Source organism: Ascidia mentula, chromosome 4 (genome assembly GCF_947561715.1).
Source record: "Ascidia mentula chromosome 4, kaAscMent1.1, whole genome shotgun sequence".
Taxonomy (NCBI): Eukaryota; Metazoa; Chordata; class Ascidiacea; order Phlebobranchia; family Ascidiidae; genus Ascidia; species Ascidia mentula.
This window is the reverse complement of record NC_138569.1, coordinates 14525124-14543041: the sequence shown is the minus strand read 5'-3', so window position 1 is coordinate 14543041 and position 17918 is coordinate 14525124. Positions and strand designations below refer to the sequence as shown.

At 38.6% G+C, this 17918-nt stretch overlaps 2 protein-coding genes across 2 annotated transcripts; both read right to left on the bottom strand.

Moving 5' to 3' along the window:
• Window positions 1-2646: 2646 nt before the first annotated feature.
• On the bottom strand, window positions 2647-8875 carry LOC145898817 (uncharacterized). The gene is made up of 12 exons (XM_082987445.1): window positions 8703-8875; window positions 7451-7641; window positions 7228-7388; window positions 6714-6811; window positions 6241-6446; window positions 5930-5999; window positions 5397-5469; window positions 4476-4556; window positions 4132-4186; window positions 3993-4041; window positions 3716-3888; window positions 2647-3645 (listed from the first exon to the last, which is right to left on the bottom strand). Coding segments are annotated over exons 1-12 (1275 nt in total). The 5' UTR covers window positions 8820-8875; the 3' UTR covers window positions 2647-3644.
• Window positions 8876-9265: 390 nt separating this feature from the next.
• On the bottom strand, window positions 9266-16315 carry LOC145898135 (uncharacterized). The gene is made up of 12 exons (XM_082986569.1): window positions 16199-16315; window positions 15789-15979; window positions 15554-15714; window positions 14845-14939; window positions 13916-14115; window positions 12968-13043; window positions 12712-12811; window positions 11457-11567; window positions 10846-10924; window positions 10675-10738; window positions 10354-10532; window positions 9266-9446 (listed from the first exon to the last, which is right to left on the bottom strand). The coding sequence occupies exons 1-12, from the start codon at window positions 16313-16315 to the stop codon at window positions 9266-9268; spliced, it is 1554 nt and encodes a 517-aa protein (XP_082842695.1).
• Between the last annotated feature and the right edge of the window lie 1603 nt (window positions 16316-17918).

Genomic DNA, 17918 nt, shown 5'->3' with positions numbered 1-17918 from the left:
TAAGGACCCTTTTATAAAATCTAGTCACCCACATATAAAATTTACCAAGCTGTTGTGCAGGCCAACTCGTATAGGAAACACGGGTCCTAAATTCAAAACGTAAATTTAATCCGAAAACTGTTTTTGTCCTTTTACGGACCCATTGGAACCATTCTAGGTTTAAAGTATCGTATCCCAAATTGGAAACCACGAGACCAAAAAATAAGAGCAACTATTCTTTGCCATGCCGGGCAGGGAGTCCTATATATTTCTGTCAAATATTTGTGATGATTTTAAAAATTCACCTTCCACAGTCTTCCATAACAAACTTAATTGATGGAATAGTATGCATACAAATTGTGTACAAGTACGTTTCTTAGAAATAAACACATTTCCATATTTTATAAGTCATAGAAAATTGACCAGACAACACAAATCTGTTTGGCTTAGAGTACCCTATTTTTTTACGTTATATATGTAGGCCTATAGCATTTATACTTACAATGGTCTGTTTGGTACTTTTTTAAGGCATGGCCGAGGAGATATATTAGGAACGTAGCCAAAATGACACAGAATGCTACTGACAGCAACTTATTCCTTCGTAAGACAGCAAGGTTTCGAAAAATAACAGATTTCATTTTCACGGTACATTACGTTTTCCTGTAACCTCTTGATTATAAGACACCATTACCTTTCCTCTACCTCTTCACTGGAAAGCACAAACTATTCTACGATAAATTTCAATTTTTCAAAATAGTAAATAGTTTATGACGACATAGTAAGTACTGTTTTGAATTATATTGTAATTAAGGACGGAGTTAATGTGTAAGATGCAAGGATAATCGGGCTTAATTTCACTTTTTACGCGTAAATGTGCATTTGGTGACACGTCTGTAGCAATTACTTGCTCTTTTTACCGTTTCTGATTGTTGAAGTATTCATTTTCACCAAGTAAAGGCCCTTGAAAGTAGGGCAATCCTTCCAGGTCATGCGACAACATGAAACACTTCACCTACATTATTAGGATATTTATTCCAAGTGTGGTCCTTAATTGTGTGTTATTTTAGCTCCAACAATGTACACAATCAAGCTTTTGTGCAAAAAGGTTTTAGGACATAAACCCCTAAAAAATTTTTGTCACGCGATAGGGGAGACCGGGGATAGCTCGGACGGTTTTGGGAAAATTGCTCATATTTTTTTTAAATTATGAACCACATTCTTAAATTTTATTTTGTTGTTAGAAGTAAAGCATTACTCAAAAAACAAAAGGTTTTTGGTTCGTTTTAGCTCACTAAAAATGTTTATTCAGCCCATTTTTTAAACAGGTCTCAAATGTCCGAAGTCACCCCGGTACCGGGGTAACATCGGACGTGACTGGGGATATCTCGGACAGCAAGTTTTAACAGACGTTTTTTTTTGTTTATTTAACAAATAACTGAAATCAAACTTGGCGCAATATCAGCATTGGGGCATTAGCGCATAAAATATCATTAAAGCTTTCAGGAATCGGGGCGTGGCCACTTCTCGTTTCGACCTTTCCACACGTTCATGTTTTGGGTAACTCGTGTACTTTTAACGGTAGCACAGATATTATAGATTTTAGAGTCAACAAATGATTTTTTATCTTTGGGGCTTTTTCTTACTGCCAAAATTCAATAATTTCATCCAGCCTCTGTTTATTCTCTGCTATGACCGATAATTTTTCATAAAACTCAAAAATTATTGCCTTCCCGCGATTTTTTGACATGATGTCCGAAGTATCCCTGACCACGTGACGACATAGAAATTCTTAAACTATGGCCGTATTTTTGAAGGTTATACAAAATCATCATTGGCCTATCGAAGAATACATATTTGATTATGCAATCAACCCAAAATTACTGCATTTTGATTAACTGTAACAGATATATAACCTTCCACATACAAATTGAAAAACTTGGTTTCACTGATAAATTGACTTTTTCGATTATAATTTGTTAAGCAGAGATGATTTAATTCCAAAGTTCCTGTTAACGTTTGATGGAGACATAAAGCTTTTGTAAAAGTGTCTTAACAATACCTAATTGTGACGTAAAATACCTGGTCCGAGGTATCCCCGTGTCTGAGGTATCCCCGGTCTCCCCTATACAACAAAAGTTAAACGCATCACTGTTTGATTTGTGCATGCACCCCTTGAGTATAGCTAAATAAGCAAGCTGAAACTTGCACGTCACCCATTCACGGAAATAGACCACCATTACATCACAGCTGCTTAAAACACTTGAAGTTGCACTTTGCCTTAAAAGGGTCGCATTTTCAGTTTCAGGTTTGAAACGAATTTCCGGGTTCGTGCGGGTTTGGCCAGATTATAACTTTGTGCTCAAGACAAACATATATCAATTTGTTTTGCACAAGGGAATGGCGGCAAGAGGTTTCAATCCCTTTATAAAATCATTGACTCGAGTTTCTATATCTCGAGTGCTTCGGTTTCGATAAGGCTGAGCGCTGCGTGAGAACAATGGTGTGATAATTTCCTCAAAGAACTGCTTTCTCCCTATCGTAACGACAGTTTCAATTACGGCATATGAGCAACGTCCTTCAAGGCGACCTACATACCAATAAGTTCAAATTTCGGTTCAAAAACAATTTTTGTCAAATAAGTTCAAAAACAATTTTTGTAATCTTGTTTATTTTTCGTTGAAATTGCAGCAAAATGCTCCAAGGAGGTGTAAAATGCGACACAAAAACATGATTTTCATATATACTGGTGTAATGAATACAGCGATAAAAATGTTGTAGATCTGCAAAGAAATCAAACTTAATTTTTTGGGGGAATTTGCGATTTGTAATGAATTATGCTTAAAAGCGCAGCATTTATAGGAATATATATTGCACACTTCACATACTTGATCACATTATAGAAAGCAATATGGAGCCAATAATATGACTTATGTGAGCTGCAGGCTTTGCTTGGCAGTTTGGCCGACTAGCGTCTATACCAAGCTACACTAATGGGATTTAATTGGTCGAAACAATAGCTATTTGTCTGCGGCTAAAATAATGAATCACATCATTTAGAAACTACATGGGCCAGGAAAGGCTATTTAGTAGTGATGCACCGAAACAGCATTTTTTTTATTCGGCCGAAACCGAATAAACCGAAACTACTTTTGGTATCTATCTCTTAATACGCAATAAATTTAAACAAAACATGTGCTGTATTGGATCTAATCCTATCATACAGCCTTTTGTTGGCACTTAAAAAATAACCTCGACTGCTGTACCGACTGCTCAAAGTTAATTTTCATCATTTCGGTGACAATAAACAAATAAAACGAACAAATGCGTGCACTTTGAACAATGATTCCAATCGTTACATGCAGTAAAAAAGTTTCGGTTTCGGCTGAATTTTTCAAAAATATTCGGCCGAAACCGAATAATTATAAAAACCTTGGTTTCGGCCGAATAAATTCGGCAAACCGAACTTTCGGTGCATCCCTACTATTTAGGACTCATCCTCGGAAACATTGAAATATTCTTCTTGTAACATGACGGTCCAACTCTTCGCGAAATATTTCCAACCGCCAGGAGTACAGAAAGAAGTTGACGGCGCTGTTGCCATGCGACATAAAAATGGAAATGCTAAACAGGACAGATGGTATTTGGATCACGCGGTTGGTGTCGAATCTATCAAAGTAAAAAGTTAATTAGCCCTGTGTGGTTGCGCTGCCAGTAAACGTAACGAGACAAATTTCACCATGTAATTGCATTAAGGATGTGTAATGGAAACCAGCAAATCCCAAAGCATAGAACAATGAGACACAGCACAGCAGCTGCTTTAAACTCCCTGATGCGCTGCTTTTGTCTCTTTTCCTTCTGTCTCCTTTTGGTCTGACGTTTTGCTCCACTGCTGGATTTGTCTTGCGGTGACTAAAATATAACAGACAGTTCATTAAACTATAAAATGAAATCTTTTTGAAATGAAATGAAATCATTTTTTGTGTTTCATTTTATATCCTGAAACAGATGCTTACCGCAGGGCTGGGATCGTTTGTAATGTCATCGTCACTTGTTTCACGATTCCTGCAACAACAATGTAGTTAATTGTGTACTTGTATAAAATAAGCACAATTTCCATTGGTTCATCGCAAAGTAAACTATTTGGTTGCTCACCCAATATTGTCACCGTGTTGTTTCTTTCCTTCATCCAGAGTTTCCTTCGACCCACCTGCGTGACACAACAAACATTATATTTCTGTTGCCAAAACATGAATTGGTATTTGTACTTAGGGCCATTCTATTGAACCCTATTGAATATGAACGTTACTACATTTTGACATCACCAACACCATGAGCTGGAGTTTACCATGTTGTCGCATGACAATCAATCATTAGGCCTGGTGCCCCGGTAGTAACTTGAAACCTATTACTGATTCAGTGATTTCATAAACACACGACCGCTGTACATGGCGTGGTGTTGTGAAGTTGTTGGTCATTAGTTTTTTGTATCAGCTTACCTTCTAATTCATCTGCGGAAGATTTGCCATCCAAAGTAAAAGTTGCTGATGCAGTGGTAGATTCATCGGTCGTAAAGTTGTCTGTTAAATTATAAACTTAAATCAAAGAAAAAAATATAGGTTCCAATATTAATATATTAGTGTCACAAGTATCACACATCAAACTAACTTCATTCTAATCGTGGTTTATCCTAATTCTATGTTTTTTAATTGTTTTCTTTTAATCCAGACTATATAGCAAAGCTGCAGACAGGGTGTGTACACGCACTGTTTCGACCTGTAAGATCTCATCAGTGCAGCTGTTGAGTGGCACTGTGCTAGCTTTCACACTAGCAGGCACACTAGTCTCCACTTTGTGGTACCTTACAGGTCGAAACAGTACGTGTACACACCCTGTCTGCAGCAGTTTCGACATTAGGTGCAAGGTTTTTTTCCACCATCAGTTGATATCGGCATTGTTTCGGTTCTCAGAAACGAAACACACCAAGTGGTCTTAGTGTTTCGCTTGTAATTTATATCGCGGTTAAGCATTCTAGCTATTCATTGTATTTGTCTACTCCCGTGACTACACCACTGCTTCTTAACCTTTTTCGGATACGCTTACTCTATACCAAAGTTTTCGGCATGTTTTTCACCCTATATAGTACACTGCATTTCATTTCGATAAACTGAGCGAAATACATGGACAAATTACGGAGGTGTGATTGTCCGCAGCCAATGTTAATTGGATAGAAAATAAAAACAACAAATATTTTTTCATTTACCCCTGCAAAAATTTCATTCACCCGTTTAAGAAACCAACTAGTCAGAACCCCGTTGAAATTACCAACCAGTTATCCGACACTTTGTGATACAGTTGTGATAAGATACTTGTACAACCATCTCTTATGTTTCAGCTTCCACTCGCCCCTTGAAACTTACCCTCTACGTGGATTTTTGTCCGTTGACTTTGTTTGCTTGTTTTTTGTCCAGCGTTATTTCTCTTTGTTTGGATCTTCAAAGAAATCGCAGAGAAATGTAAGCAATACATAAATAATTATAATATCTGTGCAAAAAAAATTGGGAGCTGTAGACAGGGTGTACACGCACTGTTTCGACCTGTAAGGTCTCGTCAGTGCAGCTGTTGACTGTGGCACTGTGCTATAGCTTTTGCACTATAGCGGACACACTGATTTCCACTTTGTGGTACCTTTCGGTCAACGTCAATCCGTTGGGTACACTATACTGAACACCAACAACAGGTCGAACTACTGTGGAGCGCACTGAGGCAATACGGAACTGCTTGGTAAACGATAGTGCTAAAGGCTAAAACCCAATTCAACATATGTGAAAAAAAGCAATAATAATGTGCTTGTACACCCTGTCTGCAGCTCTCCATTACTATAGTTTTGAGCCAATTACTTCATATTTTCCAGATTCCACTTGGAAATGTAATTTGGCGCAGCCTCACATACCTGCATTGGCTTATTTTTAACAGTCTTCATCTCTTTTAACTCAAAGTCTGCTTCATCGTTACTACTTTCACTGAAATATAAAGTACCAGTTTTAAAAATAAGCCGTTTTGAAACAAGGATATTTAACCGAAAAATCAGAGTTGTGCAACTTTTTACGTAACGTACTCATATACAAACGTTTATTCATGTTTGGGGTGGGAGTCTATATAACATGCATCAGGGGTCACAAAAGCCAGCAACAGCTGTTGGTTAGAATTTGAAACCAGGATAGCCTTCAGACACGAAGCAACTTGGCTGTCACTGATACTTACTTCTGCTTTGGTAGCGACGAACCGGTGTTTGTTGTTTGACCCTTTGATGGAGCGGAGGCCTTACTCCGCACAGCGGCAGACGATGGCTTGCCCCTGGTGGCGCGGAGAAAGCTGACGAAGATGATGGCGTAAAGCACGGAGCAGATCAAGAAAGGTGGCACCATACAGCCCAGAAAAATGAACATCAAGTAATCGAAATCAATTACCTGTCGTGGTAAAAGAAACATTTGTTAATCTAAAAACATGTAAACCAGTTTGTTAAACAGAAAACACTACTGTTGCATCTGCTGTCCCGGAAGTATAAATAGTTTGGTTTATAACCAGCGATTCCAGTTGGCTTCTCTTGTTATGTGGGGAGAATACAAATCTACTTCCTCTAGCAATTCTTTTTACGCAAGGAACACGTATCAACACTTCTTCCAGAAATACAAGTCGTACTTGACTAAAAACATATTTTTTGACATATTTCTTACCTCCATGAATAAACAAACGGGAAGTTCGTCTACAGGTGCAGACATCGTTGCATTAACTACACCCATGGTGCCATTTGCTGTGGATGAGTCAGCTGGACCTGTGCCAGATAATAGGCAATAGTTATTAAGTGTACTTTAGGCATAGTTGGATTCGAATAAAGTTGTTGGGCACATAAGCAAAATGCAATTGGAGCGAAAGCGAAATGCAGGAAGTTAAACAAGGGTTGGGTATTGAAAATAAAAGCATATTTTCAGCTCGATTATCCTTCTAGTACCCCTTATTATGAGAACAATAGCTCCGAAACGTTTTCGAGTATGGGGAACTGAAAATCATCAGCTGAATCACGACAAAACGTTGGGCTACACGTAAACATGTAACCTTAATGTCAACTAAGCAACCGAGAAAAACAAAACTAACTCAATATGTTAAAAAGAAGCCAATAAATGAAATTGAATTAACAAAACTTTCAAAACAATGTAACCCGAGTAGTGTAGTTTTGTTAGTTTTGCTTACTGGTAGCGTATGTTCTTTTCGCTTCGTCCAGTAAGTTCCAGCCCATAGCTGGCAACATTCCAAATATGGTGCAACCTATCCACGTCATTGCAATGACGTAATGACACCTTTTCTGAGTCAGTTTCCTCAGATGAATTCTGGGATGTCGTATTGCAAAGTATCTGAAGTCAAGGGGAAAAAAGAAAATCACTCGCACATAAAGTGTGTTCTGTCACAATACTACCTTTCCACTGCAATCGACAACAAGTTGAAGACAGAAATTTGTGTTGGAACTATGACGAAAGATATCATCGTAATGCATAAAGTAGGTGCCGAATGCGGTAAACCGAGTTTGGTGAGAATCGCGAACGGAATGCAAATCAAACCAACACTGATGTCGGCCACAGCCAATGAAAAGACTAACCTGTACATGACCTGTAACATACGAGCAGTCAACGCTAAATCTCCCGCAAAAATATACAGGTTTGTAAAGATTTTTATTGAAATGTTTGAAACTAAATCAAACGTGACATGGGCGCAATGTGTGTTTGTTATTAAAAATTCTCCGGAAAAACGTTTTCGATTAATTGCATGAGATTCCACCTACAATTTTTACCTGACATACAATGTAAATTGAGAACCGAAGCTCGCTCGTTATGGTCTGTTTGTTTTTCATGGTTCAACGGCGCACGCTCGCTCGCTCGCAAACAATTTCATGAATGCGAGCGAGCTTGCGCCATTTCAACAGGGCTAGTTTTTGTCTAATTTTTCTATCGTTGGAAAGCTCAGCCTTTGATCTATTTTTGTGTGAAAAAATCAAGTCGCTGGCTTATAAGATAGCAGAGTTACACGCGGCCAAAGTTTTGTTAACTGGGAATTTTTTTTGTTACTTTTCGCAGCAAGCGCAAAACGTAGGAAAGTATGGGGGGGTATGGTTAATATTCGTCAAATTGAAGAGGGTTCGCGTTTTTTCTCGCAAAAAATGTTAATATTTTTAAATAGTATGGACGCTGAAGAATATCTGCCCCCAAGGATTTCAGCGGTAATCGATGTTTACTCATGGTTATGACATAGCAAACATATCATATTCATATTGGAATATTAATGTAAATTTTTATCTATTTTTTCTATGGTTGGAAAGTTCAGCCTGTGGTCTATTTTTGTTTGATGAAAGTAAGTCGCTACCTCGTGAGGTGGCCGAGTAACCCAGCGATTTTTTTGTCAACTAACATCCCTCTGGTGCTACTACCTTGTATAGAACTGTGCCACAAAGACAAGGTCAAAGTGAAAGTAGAATACGCGCTCATGTTCGAGTATATGGCGGATTATTTCTTAGAAAAGTACCGTTTCAAACTACTAGAAGTAGAAGTAATTCGGGCTAATTTGTAGGAAACAGTAAAAGTAGTTAAACGCATTTATTTTTTATTTTTTAATTTTATAATTTTATAAGTAATTTTATTTTTACGACGATTTGTCATACTGTATCGTATTCTCACCTTTTTACGAAGGTTTGGACTTTTTATGATCACGTAACAAACAAGAGAGTTCCCGACAATTGACAGAACTGCAATCAGCAACTCAATGGTGATGTACACAATAGTTTCCACGTCCATTCTTCACGTTGTGATGATAAGTAATATTCAACAACAAGCACAGTATTCTGTTTTGCTCATATGCTTCTCTGGAAGCAGTTCTACCCTGCAACTGTATACACATGCAAACCTCCTTTTTCCTTTTTTAAACGCCTGAGTGTTGAAGCGCTGAAGAAAAAAGGAGGGTTTTTCGGTTCTTCGAAATGATTGCTTGTGATTAGCCATGCAGCTACTTTCAGGCTTACCAACAAGTTTCTGGTATGTATAGTTTAAAGCTTACTTCCTGCTTTGCTAACCACGCCTACCCTGTGTTTTGCCTTTTCCCAACGTGGGCGAATTCATGGCCGACGCTAAAACAAGTTACACGTGAAACATTAATGAACATTTTTAACAAACGGCAGTATAGAATTTCTGATTGGCGGTTTATCGCACTTTAACATCGGCGGTAATTGCAATTTCATTTTGGGTCAAAATCGAACTCGATAGCAGGGGAAAATTCGTTTTAACACAAGGCGTTTTAACTGTTGTCGAAACGCCCGCAATCGCCAAGAATAAAGGAAAAAGTTGACGGTGCTGTTCGCGTGCGACAAAAGAATAGCAACACTGTAGAAAACCGGTGGAATATAAGCTTCTGCTTTGGTATTGAATCTGTTGAAGAAAAAAGTATTTTACATAAGTAAGGGTTAATAGTCCTAAAACAAATACACATATTAAAGCCCAGAAGCGGTTTTGGTACCTGATTTAACCCTGAAAATGAGCAGTAACATGGCAAACTATCTGAAAGTGTGCGCTAGAAAAACATTGCATGGAAAGTTTTGCAATGTCATTATGCCCATTTTATGCGTCATCAAGAATTCAAGACGCAATGCAGGAAGCGATACAACGTCGAGTATATGTTTGGAACTACTTGGCTACTTGCCACGCAATAAGTAGCATTGTGCTTTCGAACCCCGATTTGTGACTTTTCTCTGATATAGGGAAAACTTAACCTTCAGTAATCTTGATTATTGACCTCCAAATACTATTGAGTAATTAAATGTGGGACATACAATAAACACAGCCCAATCAAATTCTACATCACCGAAAAGCAGACAAATTGCAATGATTTCAAGATTTTTATGGTTTCCAAACAATTAGGCCCATAATAGTCTGCTTTCGCCCAAAACAGTTTTTGTTTACCAAATTGCTCTGCACTATGGACTGGTTTGTTAAGGGTTTTATGTATCTCGTATTGGTTTGACGCTTGAACATTAAAAACCTTAATTTGTGAAACTCTAATATAGTTTAAATAATGATCTTTTTATATTTCGTCCTGGCACAAATTATAATGAGGTATTTTTGACAGATGGTTGAGATTAAGTCAGTCTGCGGCCGCTTCAGTCAGGCGTTGATCTATTGAATACAACGGAAATCATTTCAATAGTTTATTGTTGCTGTGCAGTAACGAACTTCTGTAGAGAGAGGTCATACCTCACTGTAACTTGTGCCAGAACGAATTTAAAGTAGTAAGCTTAATTTTTTCAATCGCATCTAGTCTAAGTGGTTACAGCTTTACCTGTGGATGGTATTTAAGGTGTGTATCGGCATCCAGCAGATGGCGAAGCAGAGCACAATGAGGCAAAGTACTGCGGCTGCCTTGAACTCTCTCTTGCGCTTTCTATGGCGCTGCTCTCTATGGTTGCGTTTGGTGGTCTCACTGCAGTCTGTCCCGCTACGAGATCTCATTGCAGGCGACTACGCGGCAAAAAATATTTAATGTCAAATGATTGTATGACTTGTTAAGTTTGGGTCGCAATGATTTATCTTTGAAGGAGATAAAAGAAAACAGTAATTTAAACAACAAACTTGTGAGTGGTTTCCGCATTACAATGTTTACCGAAATGCTTGAATTGACAGAGCTGTATCCACTCGCCATTCCATTTCCATTCTTAGTACGATCTCTATAATAAAATTCAGCTCCATAAGTGGTACAAACCTCACGCAAACATACATGTACGTTATTGGTTGGCATAAGGAGGCCCTATATCCTTAATTTGACATTTGATACCTGATAATACTGTCGCTGGGTTCATTCGATTGTTGCTTCTCAAGTTTTTCCAGTCGTACCCTCAGCAACTGCGTGTCCACTAAAAATAAGCACAAAAACTCACTTATAACCAAATCGCTAACAGTGTCGAATAATAACAATAAAACAAAATGCAGTAACAGCGCTCAAAACAAGAAAAATAACAAGCACGCAGTGCACTGTTACAATCATAATTTTCTCAACAATTGCCGCACATAAGCTTTTGCATTCGCAAATCTTGGTTATCCCTCCAATATGTTGATTATGCAGATAAATTGTGGTTATTAATTATCCCACATGTTCTCACTCAATATATTCACTATACATCGTCGTAAAATCAATAATTTATCGTGAACCAACCACATTACTATATATTCTTGGGCTGTGTGTTTTCTCATCAGTTCCGATATTTGCATAGCGGTATAGGTGTACCATACCCAAACGTTAAAAGCTACATTTCTTACAACTGATGATTTTGACAACGTCAAAAACTTGAGCTCACTTACATGAAATTTTTTTCCAACACACGGAAAAGTTTCATAATATCGCAAAATATGTTGATAAAACAAACAACGTGATGTGTAATCGCTTACCTTTTGTGCCTTCCGCTGTAGATCTTCCAAGAATGAAGGAGGATGTGTTGGAACCATCCCGAAGAAATTGGTAAGCTTGGACTGTCTGAGCCGAACTCGTAGGGGATTCAACTATATCAGAAACAACCACACCGCGTAATTAACTTGTTTGCAGATTTACTTTTATGTGAAAACCAAGTACAACTTCACACTGTTTGCTGATATGTTACTCATGTGGATAAATCTTCATGTAACTATTAGCGTTTTCGGGTTTAAAGACATTAGCCAGGAAGCTACTTGCGTGTATATAAAACATTGAAGTTGAATTACAAGTATACTATTCCCAAAAAAGCGCACTATAAACTGAACTATACAATGTATTAAATACGTACAACATTGGTCCATATAATGAGTGCTGTACTGTTGCGGATGTTTACTGATAGAACACACGGCAGCTTACAACAAACACAAAATGGAGTTAAACATGCACAAGGTGACTGAGAGGCATTGCATAACGTTTGGGGTTTGCGGTCGCCAAAAATACACCTCATGATGTCGTTTAACGATTTTTTCGCCGGTGTAGAACAACATGGCGAGGTTACAGAAAAAGTTTTTAAAGCCGATATGGATCGATCGGGAAAACGTGTAGAGACATCGGGACTTGCATGACGTAACACGCAGCGTTTTTTTGCGATCGATCAGATTTGCGTAAGTCATAACGTAAATTGATAAGTAAAGAAAAGAACAGATGATATCACAAAAAATCGAAACTAAACATATTCCAAACATATATGTAGGTCTATGCACAATTTATGTGCCGTCGTTTTTGTCCCAGCGTGCACTGAAGTGATTTGATATACGTCGTCGTTCCAACCACAAAACCTCTTAAAGCACATTACGTATATTCTTTCTATGTTTTGACAAACCACAAAAGCTTTTGGACCTCGGATAAAGGTGGTCTGTTTTGTTGTTTTTCATTTAAAATGCAAAGCCAAATTCTTTTTATTTGGTGCAACATATCCAAATAGGTCATACACGAAACGGCAAGGATTATAATGAATTCTAGAGACCAAAGTGACGCTTTATCGGCGTAAACACCAATACAACAAATGTTGAAAATCATTTGGTAAAAGGTAAAAGAAAGGGTAAAAACGCAATTATGTGTTACGACATATTCGTTTTAATATAATCAACATACTATTGGATTCGACCCTGTTTGCAGGCCGAAAAAAAATTATTAGCACAAGGCGGTTTGAAGCAATAATGCAGTCCTTACTTTCAACACGAATATCCGTCGGGCAAATTGGTTTGCTCGTCGCGTGTTTGCTGTCGGTGCGGTTAGACTGCTGCCCGTGACAGTTTCCGTTAAGTTGAGCCTGTCGAAGCAAATGAAAAATAGAAATAGTAATGTTTGCAGGATAATTTTAAATCCTTTTGCAGCGGATGTATAAAATGATAACTGCAAGAAAAATGCCATTCAAAGACCCTCGTGCTTGAAGAGTAAACGACATCAACATAATTCATCCACTTACCTTGGGCCGCCCATTTTCGAACGTGCTCAATTGTGTCAGTTCGAAGTGATTAAGACTAGTTGTTCGAAAACCACCGCTGAAACACAAAACAACACTTAACATAACTCATACAAACAACAACTTCTATAGTGTTTCTGTAATAGTCAGGCTGTTGGTGAAAAATATTGTGCCAAAAAAATAGAAAATACAACTCATTTGGACTGAGCTTGAAAACTTTTTTCGGCTACTGAGGTAACTACTGAGGTATATCACGAAAAGTATTTGTATTTTGCGTCAGTGTTGGTGTCACACCTGACACTGGGCTGCGCTGCTCGTCGTGAATTAGTTCATTAACATTTAAAATCAATCAATGGCCACCCGGTGCCCTGGAATTGGAGTTGTTCGAAAATCGATGCATTGCACGTTAACAAAACCGGTCAGTTACCAAGTTGTGAATGCACAAGTCCGTCTTCCACCACAACACCCTGAAGCGGGTCATATTCATATTTGATTACATGTTCACATTTTGACGGGTGGAAGTACAAGATGACCATGAAATGAACTGATTTTTCCCCGTGAATATTTAATTGCAAATAATTATACGGATTATCCTAACTTGTTTCTCAAAAATGTTCACAAAAGTTGCCCAGACCAGTCAAAATATAAAGCCGAAAGCGATGCTTCTATACATGCAAACCACAATGTGCAAAACCTTTATCACTGGTGCGTACAAAGTACGTTTACGTACATAACTTGTATTGACGTGGGGAAACTATGTTTCGTGAGATCATCTGCGGCTCACAAATAAACTGAACTTTTGCCAAGTTATTTTTAGATTAGTTGGATTCTTTAACGCTTTCGAGCCTTTGAGGAGAAACTCGATAACTCTTTACAAGGAGAGTAACAATCATCATGTCCCGATGTTGTTACAATAACACAAGTCAGACTCTGTGGTGTCACGTGACTTACTTTCGCGGCGGCGACGAGACAGGCGTCGCGCTGCCCTTTTCGCGAGGGGAGAGAGGACTCTTGACCTCGGGAGGTGAAAGTTTGGTATTGGTTGCACGGAGAAAACTGAAGAAGATGATGGAGTAGAGCACAGCTGAGATGATGAGTGGAGGCAAAACACAGACCATGAAATTGAAGATCATATAATCGAAATCCATCACCTGTCGCGTAACAACAAGAGTGTCCTAAATCGACCGCATTCTAGATTTAACAACCGAGTGTGTAGTAGCACCTTCGATCGCGCGATGCGCAGATGCCCCTGGAAGGATCGTAAAGGCATACAAGGTCATGTTGGTTACGTGACCATGCACAGTTGTTATGTAAACAAGGAGTCCAAACGAGTTTCGTTGCATTTTATCAATTTGTCGTGATAATTATAATTCACAAAACTTTGATACGTATTTCTCTTCTTCTCAAGTCACTACACGTCGCCTGTTTCTATTGCTACACGCGTGAAAAATATCACATAGCCAATATTATATAAACCACTTTGTAATGAGCCTTTACCACTTGTGATAATGTGACGCTTTGTCAATAAATTAGGCTAGCGTTTGGCACTTAATACCCACAAAGCTTGTTACTAAGTTAGTAAATAATAGATATTTGTAGGTAAAATGGGGGCAACGTGTTTGTTTTTCGTCTCAGACGTTAGTTTATGGTAGTTTGGCAAACACCCAGATGCTTGTTCATTGTCAGGTTTATTGCTTTTATATTTTGTTTGGAACGATTCTCCACCCCGATAACCTTTCAAATCGATTTGTATCAAATTTAAGCAAAGGGTTTAATCGTTTCCCGTGACAACCGCACCCAAAATGAAACACGATACGTGACCACTTTCCACGCCCTCTGGGAGATTCACTGTTGTGTAATGTTTTCAACGGAAATCTTACTTTCATAAATTCGCACTGATCAACAGGTTCGTCTGCCATCAGTTCGACGTCAGTCGATCCGATGCTGGTTACGTTCCTGATTCTGGTCTCATCACCTGAAAAATTAATCGTTAATAATGTACCCTTACCAGAGAGCGAGGGCTGGTAACCTTTTATATGTGACAAATGCATTGCGACGAATGCATTGCCAATTAATTGCAAAACAGAATGCGATGTAACAAGCTTGACCTGGCAAAAATCAATTGATCTCTGCTTATTTTTAAAAGAACAGAAATCTCGCGCAGATGTTAGGGTTGCTTCGCCTAAATTTAATTTCATGGTTTTATTCGTTATTCCACATGCATGACCCCTTGAGTATTTGCTCCCTCCAGTCGAACAAGGTTTACAATAAAAAGACCTAGTGAAGAGTTCTACTGTATTTACTGATAATATCGTACTTCCACCAGCGATATATAAGTTATCAAAGATGAGCTCATAATAAACCTTACCAGCTTACAAACTACAGATTTAATTTGACTGAGTGTGGCAGACAGGGCCAGACTAACTTGGCCTTTGGTTTTAGTAGAACATTCAAATAGATAATGTTTTCTTTATTATCCTGTGTATAAAGTCGCTAATAAACAATATTTTACAAACGTTTTTCACTGTTCTACTGCCATAGCAGCAAATACAAATACACCAACCATTCACATGCATATCGCAATCTTACTGTTTGGATTCCAAATTTGTAGTGCATCATTTCGGTTCCATCCAAGCAGAGGAAGCATCCCTATCACCGTAGACAACAACCACGTCAGCGCTATTACAAAGTGACTCCGGCTCAACGTCAGTTTAGTGTAATGAACTCTGGCGTGCCGGATCGCCATATACCTTTAAACAACAGCAAACCCAAAAGTTTTTCCATGAAGAAATTGTCATACTTTCACAGTGTACACGCATGGTACCTTTCTAATGCAATAGCCATCATGTTGAAGATTGATATTTGCGTGGGGACCATGATGAAGGAAAGCATTGCAATACATATGTGAGGAGAGGAATGCGGTAAACCGAGTTTGGTAAGAATCGCAAACGGAATTGCAATCAAACCAACGCATATATCGGCAAACGCTAGTGATGTGACGAACATGTACATTACCTGAAACGAAATAATTTATTCCGGCTTGGCGAAAATATGATTACATACCAAATTTAATGTTGCTAAATAATGCATTATGTTTTCGGTGAGTAAACCTACAGCTGGACCTGACAGTAGATACAATATACTCTAGTAGTCACAACTGCAATTATTTATTTTTCGTGCGGACTCGCAAAAACATTCGTTAACAGAAAATGAAGGCAAACTTTTTAAACTCACTTTTTTGCGAAGAGTCGAGCTTTTCATGATAACGTAACACACAAGTGTATTCCCAACCACGGACATAACAGCTATTAAAGCTTCCATACAGATATACAGCATGGTCTCTAAGTCCATGTCCTTTCAACCACGTCGTCAACTGGTAAACTGAATGACTTGCCTTCGGTTCAACAAGCCTGGCTATAGGGAACTGCTGTGGTCAAGTTACAATGTTTCGCAGAAGCGCCATTGAGAAAATAGCACAGGCATCCGCTCCGTTGCTGGTCTAACAACAAGACCTTGTATTCCCTAATCGAAACAATCCTTCAGGTAAATTAATTATCCACCTAAAACGCCAGCAAATGTACACGGGTTATTGCCTGTAATTTCAACACCGTTGCTTATGGTTTAAAACATTGCTATACTTTGATAATAGTGTACGGTTTCATCGACCCTTTTGTTATGCGCAGCTGGTCGCTGTCCAGTTTTTAGCAACAGACTCGAACTACGTTGATGCGTGCAACCCTCAAATGGCGGCGACCGTCCAACGCTTCCCAGTACTTATGGTTTCCAAAGTCAACGCAAGGCCGATATCGAGCTATGTCGGGAGAAATGCCAGGGCAATCCCTGCACTTTCTAGTCGCGACTGTTTTTGCTGTGTGTGACAGGAGACTTCCAATAATTTGACAGAGGATTGAAATCCTGTTGTAATTAAGAGAACCGCCATCAAACGTGACAAAACGAACCCTGTCAGAACATTATCAAATGCGACAAGGAAATCGATTTTTTAAAATCAATAATCCAAGAAGTCAGTTATCTTAGGCATTCAGTGGCCGAATAAACAGTTTTGACCAACGCAAATCTATTACGTTTCGAATGGCCCTTAGGGACTATACAGACCTAATCTAGACAGTCTAATGTGCTTACAAGCTGCACAACTATGACCTGACTAAGTTTTCATAAACCCATCAGCTGCATCAACCACTCACGGTATGATCTTATAATTAGACCATATTAACTTAGCAAAGCAATCCTCCATACGGTTGTTGGTCGCCGACGCGTTATTACCACTACAAACTCGTTAACAATACTTAATTTCTACAAAAGATTTCAAAAGTGACGCCAGTCGTCTGAACTACATCGCGGTTGCTATCTGATAGAACCGCAGAAGCCAATAACAATCAGTGACGTAGTAAACTTAGTGGGTGGCTCCAATCAGCCAGTCAATTGTCTTCAAGTTACGACCTTGACTGAAACACATTGAGTGAAAGCGGTTTAGCGCAAATCGTTGTGGGCGGCAACCGCAACACCCCTTTACATGCAACTGAATCCACGACAAACAGAACTAGGCGTCAAAAATCGCGCTCTAAATATTTCCCCGGTCAAAAACCGCGCTCTATAAATAGCTTTAAAAGGGTTATATTTTGTGATATTCGATTCGTCTTTTTTAATGCAAATTTTCATAGAATTGCTACGGTATTAAATATTGGTCTTTACCTAATTTAATTTGCAGAATTAATTTTGACAATTAGGCCTAATCTTTGGAAATGACTCTCATTTGCTTAATCGTGACAACAAACCTGCCCTAATCGCAGTGGACTTTTCCCACATTTAATGAGATAGGCTACTTAGTTCAGAAAGTCGAAACACCTCATTTTGGAGTTTACATTAACTTGTATAACACTTGGTAATAACAACTGGCTAAGACCCCTGGTCAGACGGCCTGGTAATAAACGTCACA